At 41.4% G+C, this 10924-nt stretch overlaps 1 protein-coding gene across 1 annotated transcript in view; it reads right to left on the bottom strand.

Moving 5' to 3' along the window:
* CTTNBP2 (cortactin binding protein 2) overlaps window positions 1–10924 on the bottom strand; it is a 162777-nt gene that overhangs the window by 17273 nt on the left and 134580 nt on the right. Inside the window, exons 13-15 of the mRNA XM_019632351.1 lie at window positions 10070–10156; window positions 9888–9987; window positions 91–243 (exon numbers count right to left, since the gene is read on the bottom strand). Coding sequence (XP_019487896.1) covers window positions 91–243; window positions 9888–9987; window positions 10070–10156 — 340 coding nt within the window. The remainder of the gene's footprint in view (window positions 1–90; window positions 244–9887; window positions 9988–10069; window positions 10157–10924) is intronic.

Here is a 10924-nt window from a genome sequence, read left to right on the forward strand (position 1 = left end):
AAAGAGAAAAGAATGTGAAGTGTCGCGTGGACTCTGGGGAACAGAAAGGGCAGAATGATCTCATGGGCCTGCTTCGTAGCCACTCTTTACCTTTTTGAAAAGTACAGGGGCTTTCAGGGCTGCGATTTTCAAGAGGTGCCAAAAAGTCCCCCAATAAATCAGACAATGAAGATTTTTCCAAATTCTCTAAGATGACGATGATTTTCTTGTTCACAGGAGATTGTTTCACTGGGGTCAGGCATGCTGTGGTCAGAAACAAAATTCAGTGATTCAAGCTTTTACAAAAACCTATATGAATTGGCAAAAATTACAAAAGTCTGAAGATACAAAGTATTGGCAAAGGTGTGGCACAATGGGTGTGCTCTCAAATTGCTGCGGAGTAAATATAAGGATGCTGGCAAACAGTTTGGCACTACGGATTACAGTGCAGACACACACACACAACCATCCAATACTAGTTCGTAACAGATCCTGATGGAATTGACCCCGTAGTCCACCAACAACAGAGTGATAAATCAATAGGAGTATATGCATACGGTGAATGTCAAAGTGAATGACAACCACAAACAACAACATGGAGGGCTGTCACAACAATAAATTAAGAAGCAAACCTCAAAAGCATACATAGAATATGATTTTATCATGTTAAGCTCAAACATGGGCAACACTATACATATAATTCAGGGATTCATATATAGGTAGTAAAACTATAAAGAAAAGCAAAGAGATGGTGATCACAAAAGACAGACTAGCAGTTACCTGTAGAAGAAAGGGCTAGTGAACAGAGAGGAGCTCGTGCGCACGGTCTGGAGCTGGGAAGATTCTATCTCTTGGCCTTGGCAGTGGTTAAACGGTTATTTTATTTTAAACGATTCAGTGATCTATATATATAGGTAGTATGTGTTTTATAGATGTACATTTCATGACACAAAGGTCCAAGCCCTTTAAATAACCTTTAAATTACACATGTATAAGATAATCATAAAAATATGGAGATAGGACCTCAGTGCGATAAGCAGACACTTCCTTTTATTTTACAGATTTCAGCGAGGTTGTAATGATGTGACTAAGGTTTCAGAACAGTGGTAACAAAGGATTAAAATTTAGGACCCCTGAGTCTTTAGTGCTTCTCCCACTAAAGACAGGAAGACTGAATTGTGTATCAACCCCAAATGAAAGATGAGAAGTAAGTGGAAGATTATTATATGTAGGAAAAGAGTAAGTCAGTGAACAAAATGTACCTGAAACAGTGCCTCACACCTATGAAGTACTCAAATGTTATTAATATTTTAGTTAAAATGTAATAATATATAGTATTTTATTTCCTATATACCAGTGAATTAATTTAAAAAATCACTTTTTAATTGTTTAGAAGATTCTAAGGGCCCCAGTGTTAGTTCATTTATCCTTGAGAAAAGATCAATTTAAAATATTTGAGCAATTTTGTCAAGTATTCCACTTTTCACAAATACTCATGCTAGTATATTATACTCCCTTCCTTCCTATTACTATAGACACAGTGCACTTTCACTTTCAAAAGAACTCCTGAGTGCCGGCTGAGTGGCTCAGTTGGTTAAGAGCTCACTCAAGAGCGTGAGCTCTGAGCAACAGCATCGCCGGTTCGATTCCCAGCCCGAGCTGAGTGGCCGCTCAAACAGGTGGCAGGATGGCTCAGCTGAAAAAAAAAGAACTGAAACACTGAAAATCAATTTCTTGAAACTGAAATTGTTTTTCTGGATGCTGTAAAGCTTTAAAAATTAGAAGACTAGGAACAGTAACAGCCACCTCTCAATTTAGTCATATTTGTTGGGGCCATTACACTAGTGTCTTCTGGATTCTGGGTCCCCTTCAAAACAGTTATTCAGTAAAAAGTATTAAAATACTATGCTTCTCAGGGTTCCAATGTTCCTTCAGAAATACATTTATTATGGAAGTATGATAAGTCTATAGTTTGTTAAAACAACGATGATCAAGTAACAGACCGGAAATTAAACATAGGCCAGGTTGAACGGTTTATGTATCTGCTTTCCTGTAACTAAGGACGGGAGGTATCCAGGTTTCCCTTGATTTGTGTTCAGTGTCTGCCCAGTTCCAGTGGCTGCCAGCTAGCATCTACCTGCAGGAGCTGTGTCCAGTGCCCCTCGTTGTATGTCCTATGCTAAGTGCTATGGTATACCAGAGGCGACTGACTCTAACGGGGGGATGTGGCATTTTAAGCTGGACCTATTATGAAGAATGGCATCGTAATAGATGGAGAGGTTAGAGGAACGCTTCCCAGGTCTCAGAAATGGCATAGGCAGAGAATGGAGGCTGGGCAGGGCTCAGTCCAAGAACGCCAGAATAGCTGAGGAGTGGCCCGATGGTGACCTCAAAGCTGATACCTCCCTCCAGTCAGGCTGGCTAGGAGCTTGGGGTGGCCTCACACAGTGGAATGGGTTCAGGCAGCCTGAACTGCGCGCAGCGGCACAGCAGGCTGCATCCTCCCTTAAGATCCACGGTACATCCACCTGGGACTCATCCTCAGAGGCTGTGCTGGGCGTAGGTATTCTGTGTGCAGCCAGGAGGGAGACTTGCTGATCTCAAACCACAAATGAAAAGTGGGAGACCCAGAATGGCATGTTGGGGAAGGACAAACGACCGGCTCTGGAAATCAGGGGAAGTCTGTACAGATTTGCCTCCTGTTTTGAGATTTCACTTGGATGTGAAGAGCTGACTGGAGAGGAAAGAAACAGAATACACTACAGGCTTTTACTGCTGAAGTGAAGGAAGAGGTAATGGGTACCTCATCCAGGGTGAAGTCATAGAACAAAAAGGCTCAATAAAGCTCAGTGGTGAGTGTCCTCAGAGGGGTGGAGAAGTACCAGCAACAGCTGGCCTTGCCACCAGAAGTGGCTGTGCAGTAAATGGAGGCAGAGGGTGGGGTGGGTGCTAGGTTATGTATCGGGCCTGATGTGCCTGATGAGTCAGGCACCCCTGGGAGACGCCTAGCAGTAATGGGACACAAGGATGGGAGCAACAAGAGAGGACTCATGCTGTAGATGAAATAAGTGCATTTCCAGGAGTGCAGGTCTCTAGGAAAGAGACAGCAAACTCATTCTCCTGGTCCACAAGCAAGGATTGTTTTGCTGGTGACTTAATTAATCCCACGTTTAATAGACAGTCTGTGCCCTAGGTGCAGCTGTTCATAGCAGTTGGGTTGGTCTCCCATGGGGTACCGTCTTTATCTTTGTCTCCCATGGGGTACCAATCAAGGGTCAAATAGGCGGCGTTGCTATGGTGAAAAGTTTTGCCTTCAACACTGCCAGTCTCATTTCCTTAGTTTCTCAGTAATACCTACTTGTCCGTTTGAGCACTTAACATCCTTCAACAAGTTGGTCCAAAGGCAATTTTCATTTTATTTCAGAAATAGCATGTGTCTAGTTCAGGTCATTCAGCATAGCTTCAGGTCTCCTATATTAACCAACCACAGAAGCAGGAAGTCATTCCAGTCTCCAGTTTGGAGGATAAAGCAGCCTCTGATCGGGGCTTATGGGAAGAGCAGAGGCTTCCCACCACACGCTACAGCTGGAAACTACAGGCCTGAGGCCAGAAAGCCAGCCATTCGAGTTCCCTGTGCCGTACGCTGCTTCAAAGCCCTATTTCTGAAACGTATCTACTCCTGTCCTTTTTTCTTCCAACTTTATAGGCTGTGTCAGCCCTGCTCCAGTCCCTCAGGCTGGTGATCTTAGACTCCCCCTTGTCTAGGCTTGGGGCTATACTTCAGTTTGATGCACACTTGTGTTAGAAGTTCTGGATAGTGAGTCCTAGAGCAACACTCATTGGTTTAAAAGTATTCAATATATCACATTTATAGCTAAGTCCAAACTCCTGTGTCTAGAGTGATCCCAAGTCCAAAATCTCCCTGTTGGGGACAGAAATTTCCCACCTTTCCCACTGTCCACTAAAACAAGGCTCTGCAGGGCTGAGGCTCCAAGAGCCCAGAGGAGAAGGGGCAATCCTTAAACGAGCCTCCTGCACATAATGCAGGGTCCATGGAGGGAAACAGTTACGTTGACTCCAGTGACCACGTTCTCCTCCTGTTATTACAGTAACTCCATTTTCATTATTTCAAAAATGGAAAGTTCTCTCAGGAATTCAAAGTATTATCGTAAAATACCAAATCTAGGGTTGTTGTTTTTTTGTCTTTGTTTTTTTTTTGTTTTTTTTTGTTTTTTTACCACTTACTGTCACACGTAATTTTAAAAAGTATCTGTCTTGCTAACCTAACTGCATACCTTACACTGAGGCAAATTTTGACCCAACTGTAATACACAGTCATACCCTCCTAACCAAATTACAGAGGCATGTGGCATGACTGTCTCACAAAAGGCAATATCAGAAGGAAGATGGTATTTTAAAATACACATACAGTAATTCTTGCTAGCATAAGTGCTGTCTCTTTTTGAAGTCTTCTTTTCTTCTACCTTCTTTTCTTCCCTGGAACCATTTTTAATCTCCATATACGTTTTAAATTCTTAAAGCTACTTATTTACAATACATTTGCTACTCTTCCTTCTTGTATTTTTTTTTCTCCTACACTTCTTTTATTTGCTCTCTGTAACTCTTTTCACCGGCTTTCTACTACAGAAATGCAGAGAGAAACAAAGTTAATATATGTGCTGTGCACAAGTGGATGATAGGACTCAACATTCAGACCCCAGCCCAACCCAGTAGTTTAAATCTTTCTTTAGAGAAAACAAGGTTCAAAACCAGGAGTAAGCTGGACAAGTGGCTCAGTTGGTTAAGAGCTCACTCAAGAGTGCAGGCTCTGAGCAACAGCGTTGCCAGTTTGATTCCCAGCCAAAGCTGAGCTGCTGCTGAGCTGCCAACAGGTGGCAGGATGGCTCAGCTAAAAAAAAACACACACACACACACAAAAACAGGAGTAAGTGTAGAATACCTTATGACTCAATGTGTTGAGAAATAACATTTGATCAATTTAATTTGTTTAAAAAAGCAGGAGAGTAGCTGACAGATAATTCCTGTTCTCTCGGTATTCTGAAAGCTTGAGTGGAATAGCCTAGGAGACCCCGTTCCCTCACCCAGATCTCTGCCTCTCCACTCTTGGTCCTTTTCCACCACTTCTTGACCAAAAGAACACTCCCTGCTTAGCACTACAAAGGAAGCGACACCAGCCCACTGAGGGTGCTCTCCCTCTGGCTCACTCAAGTTGTAGGAGATGACAATGGACAGCAGCGAGAGCAAGGTCAGCCGGAGGCCAGACCATGATGCTGTTGACATAACAATCAGAGAAATTTAGTTTTTATTTTGGAACCAGGAGCAGTTCTGAATTCTAGACAGAGCCCTTTGGAAGGCTGTGAAGGAATGAGTCCAGAGCAAATAAAAAGGGTTAGTGATGAGGCCTCCATAGTGTCTTGAGAAAGAAATTAGTTGGCAGGGGGAATGGAGAGCAGGGGGAATGGAGAGCAGGAGGCAGGCTGAACAGAACTCAGGACTGACCAGTGTGGGGAATAAGGAAAACAGAGGAATGAAGTCATGCTCAGGCTGGCAACTGTGGCGACTGGCATCCAAGGTCTCAGCTGATGAGCCTCATGTTTGTGTCTTAGTCTTGTTATTCCAAAGAGAAAGAAGATATTTGATGCTCATAAATTACTGAGCCAAATGCAGAACAAAAACCCTTTTATCATTGGCGATCACACACCATTTCCTACACAGAAAGTAGAGTGGAGAATTTTTTGGCCTCAGCCTACTGCTCAAAGACTTCATTTTTCATGTAATGTACAGCATACTGACTACAGTTAATAATGCAGGATTGCATATTTGAAAGTTGCTAAGAAGATAGACTGTAAAACTCATCACAACAAAAAAAATTTTTAAATATGTATGGTGATGGATGTTAACTAGACTTGTGGCTATATTTTTGCAGTACATACAAATATTGAATTGCTGTTTTGTATATCTGAAATTAATATGCTATTATCAATTATATCTCAATTAAAAATAAAGTAAAAAAGTACTTCATTTCTCAAATCCAATTAACTTTCTCTTTATGCTCAATTACCAACTACTCCATTACCAACGCCTCCACTCTCTAATCTTCATCTTGTCTCCACTCCAAGCAAGTTCTTCTACTTGCTGACACCTGAATATGACAAACATCCCCTTTTCCTTTGCCCACGCAATTTCTGGTATCAGAAGATTCACCCATCTAATTCAGCAAATAATCACTGGCAATCAGTGTGCAAGGTGAAGTAAAAAAAAAAAAAAAAGCTACATTACTAGCCAACAAGGAGGTCACAATACAACATGTATGTGTGCTGAGGCAAAAGCCCAAATACTGCCCTCGCTGCCTTGACCTATAGTTAGGTGGGCATGGAGGTATAAACAAAGTTTACTGCTGTTCACCGAAGGGAGCTGTCATATCCAGAGGGATCAGAGAAGTCTTCATTTGAGGTGTCCTCAGAGCATTTTAACAGGGACTTTCCCCATCATTTCCAGAAGGGCAGAGACCATATCTATTTTAATCAGTACTGTATAATATAGTACTTTGCATAGTACCTGCCATGTGGTCATTGTAGTGTGTTTGTGGTGGGGGAGGGAAGGTGGGTATCTATAATTGTAGATGAAAGCTACAGCATGGACAAAGACATGGAGGGTGGAAACGCAAAGGACATGTAAGAAAGAAACGCCATATTCTGCTGGAGCACAGACATCTATTAAAAAGAGCCACAGAGTCCAAAGAAGACAGGTGCATGAGAAGATGCCTGACATCACTAATCTTCAGGGAAATCAAACTCAAAATCACAATGAGCTATCACCTCACACCTGTTACAATGGCTATTATAAAAAAACACAAGAGAAAAGCATTGGTGAGGATGTGGACAAAAGGGAACCCTTGTGCACTGTTGGTAGGAATTGATATAGCTACAATGGAAAACAGTATTGAGGGTCCTCAAAAAATTCAAAATAGAACTACTAGAAATTCCACTTCTGGGTATATATCTAAAGAAAAGGAAATCACTATCTCGAAGAGCTATTTGCACCCCCATGATTACTGCAGCGTTATTTACAATAGGCAAGACATAGAAACAACCTAGGTGTCCATCAACAGATCAATGAATAAAGAAAATGTGATACACACACACACACACACACACACACACACACACACACACTGAAATATTATTCAGACATAAGAAATAAGGAAATCCTGCCATTTGTGACAACACGGATGGACCCTGGGCATCATGCTAAGTGAAATAAATCACAGACAGAGAAAGGCAGACACTGTGCAATCTCACATGTGGAATCTAAAAAAGCTGAACTCATAGAAACAGAGATTGGAATAGTGGTTGGCAGGGGCCGGGGGTTGGGGGACATGAAGACATGTTGGCCAAACTTTCAATTATAAAATGACTGCGTTTTGGGGATCTAATGTATAGCAAGGTGATGATACAATAGTTAACAATATACATTATTATATACTTGATTTATATTATATGTAATATATATTATAATAATGTATAATTATATACTTGACAGTTGCTAAGAGAGTAGAACTTAAATGTTCTCACCATAACCATACGCCATGCTATATCTCGATAAAAAAAGAAATTAAGCAAATAAGCAAATCAGGTGGATCAATGCCCTAGAACGAAAGACCTTGAATGGCATCAACTTAGTTCAGTAGGAAATGGAGGGATGTGGGGGCAGAAATCACAGGGAAAGTTTAATCAGGTTCTGGTGGCCTGCGAAGGATGTTCAGGGAGAAGTAGTAGGCGGAACAGCCATGCACAGGACTGTAGACGAGGTATAGGAAAAGGGGGCATAAAGGAAGATGGTGCCAGTGGGGATGGATGGACAAGGCTCACTGAGACCAGCTTGGCAGGACATGACATTGGACTGGCTGTGGGACAGGGGTGAGGGATCAATGAATGACAGGACCTTTGGGTTTTATGTGGTCCTCACATCACTTTAAAAACTGAAATTAATAGTTGACAACACTGAAAGAACCAAAGCTTAAATTTTCACATAAAAACCTGGATCTCTGGCTTCTCCCTAGAGTCACAAGACCACACGACACTGAACTTCGCTTTTGCCAACAGAAGCTGCTGGAGCTGAGAGCTGCCCTCGGGTGGGTGGAGACATCCGTCCTCCCCGCAGCCCCATCCAGCCTGGTTCACCTCTTAATGGGGCTTGTTGGCACTGGTGGGCATTTAGGTTTTCAAGCCTGACAATAAGACCCGAGTTTCAAGTGTGAAGGATCAAAAGACTTGCGCCACTCACCAAATTTAGAAATCAGGAAGAGCTCTTTTTAAGAAGATGATCCCCATAGATTTAGAAAAGCTGTGTCATCCACCTTATGTCCCTCATGACCTAATTCAATGCTCTCTGATTTTCTTAGCTCTCTAAGCTTAAGCAGAATTCAGTCTATAGTTGCAATCTACCAGATAGGAAGAGAACAAAATATTTTAGCTTCTTACTTTGAGATGAAACAAGACAAAGTTGAAAAACTATAGGGGGCTTTTGTTATATAACTAAGGGGGAAACAGACATTTTGGCACAGGTGAGTTTGTAAGCAGTGGCTGGCGGTAATGAAGTTTAGGTTCAGTAGCCAGATGCTAGGGTTGGACCCTGCTCTTACCCGGTGTCCTAGCTGTGGGATCTTGGGGCAGGGTATTAACCTCTTCTCTCGAGTGTTTCGTGTTTATAAATCAGGGTATATAGAACAGCACCTACCAGAGTAAGAGCTTAAAACATGTTAGCTATAATTAGTGACATCTTCTGAGAAAACAGCCTTCTGGAGCTAACTTTCCCTAGTTTCTGGCCAAAGGCTGGCCTGGGGACAACAGCAACGTTCAGATGCTAGTGGGATTTTTCTGTCCCCTAAATGTGCTTCTAGATTTGGGAATCCTCAGTCCATTCCCAAACCTGCTTCTTAATTTTATTTCTTGATTTAGGAACTACTGGTCATTTCCTTCTTCCTAAGCCTGGTCGACAGTTGGCCCAGCGACCAGATGTCACACTTAATCATGGCTCTAGCTGAGAAGTACTTCCCCCCTAAAAGGGAGATGTGAATTTGCTTTCCAAATCATCCTTCCCGGATCGTGCAACTGCCTCCCTCCTTCATCCTCTCCTTTGCAGACTTAAAGTCTGGTCCATTTCAGTTTCGTGTCACAATCACTAGCCATGCTATGCTGGGCAGGGTTATGCTAACTCCATAAAGCTTGAGGTCTTAAGCTCTGAAGCTTAAAATAGGAAATTCATGAAAATGTTATATTAACAAACCATTTAATCCTGGTTCTGCCACTATGTAGTTGTGACAAGTTATTGAACTCCTCTGTGCCTGTTTCTTCACCATTGACATGGAGAGAATGATACCTATATTGCAAAGCACCGGTCAATGGGACACCGAGGGTGAGGTGGAGAAAGCTGTTCACTCCAGGTGCAGCAGTGAGGGCTGTTTTGATTGTAGAGAGTTTATGAATAATCATAAAATGTACCATAATCCGTCTGCTTTCTGTTACCACTGTGCAATTCTAAATAGAATCGGTGACACAATACTCAGTCCCACCAGGGTGGACCGCTCCCACCACCACCTCCTCCCTTGGTATACCTTTGGTGTCAATTATATAGTATGCTCACAACAGGTAATGAGTTATAAACTAAAGATGAAAAAAAGAAGAAAATGCAGGATGTACAATAGGTGCAATGATATATACATGAAAGTGTCCACCTGGGTGCCCAGAATTTCTATCCCATAGCTGCTGAATAATTGAAAAGTTGACAAATTTACTTTCAAGCCACAAAATATATATCCTTTTAATTGCATCATTAAAGAGCATGCTTTCTTTAATCCATGATTCAGTTTGCTGAAATGGTCTTACCACTACTGATGAACAGGTCCATGAGCTGTTCCTTGGAGAAACTCGCATCCACTTGGGCTCTCACTATCTCACAGGAGAAACCTGCAGCAGTGTGTCTGTGCTGTGGTAAGGAAACAGACTGGTTAGTTCCACACACATTCGAATTATCAAGGAGAAAGGGAGGATATGCAAGTAATCAATACCTTCATACAGAGTGCAAGCTGTTGTGCTATGTAGTCTTGTAAGCTTCCTTCTGGGCCATGGAAGATGACATTATGATATTGCTCAACCTAGTAACAAGCCAAGAAGAGACCTCAGATGAAAATATTAAGTTCAGAAGAGAAAAACACAGTGGTACACAAGTGTGAAATTCCTTTTCTGATTGCCCTTTGCCTTTCAAAAGATTAAAATATTTTAGGGATTAGCTTTTTTCATTGTGCATGTCAAGTCTTTCATTTTAATGTTTAAACCTGGCAAATACTGTTTATATATTTATATAGTGTTTATATATTTCTAGTAGCAGATGGCATTTTGTGAAAAAACATACTCCTTCCTATTTTTTACAGTGGAGGTTCAATATATTAGCTGGGAACATAATTCCTAGCATATTTTGTCCATTGTACAATGGACATGTTCTATAACTTTTATTATCCCTTGTGGATGCTCTTCAGTTTGAGTTTTCCCAATACTTATTTTACTTTTCAGTGATTAAAATAGCAATGAATTTCATTAAGAGAGTTTTGGATAATACAAAGTAACACAAGAAAGCAGAATAGAAATCACTAAAGCAGCCACTGTAAATGTTTCCTTCTAGCTTTTCTTTGCAAAGTTGACATGTGTGTGTGTGTGCGTGTGTGTGTGTGTGTGTGTTTATATGCTTTTTAAGGACATATGAGTACAATATTTTTATAGCTGTTGTATATCAGAGAATATCTTCGTGTTGACTTTTTCCATACAAGATATCTTGATGAGGATAAAATTCTTTGATCAACTATATTATTCCATTCTGGAATTCAGTGTTTCAAAGAAGCCTAGGTAGAGACTGATCACTTTTACTT

This window comes from Hipposideros armiger, unplaced genomic scaffold (assembly GCF_001890085.2).
Source record: "Hipposideros armiger isolate ML-2016 unplaced genomic scaffold, ASM189008v1 scaffold_1130, whole genome shotgun sequence".
Taxonomy (NCBI): Eukaryota; Metazoa; Chordata; class Mammalia; order Chiroptera; family Hipposideridae; genus Hipposideros; species Hipposideros armiger.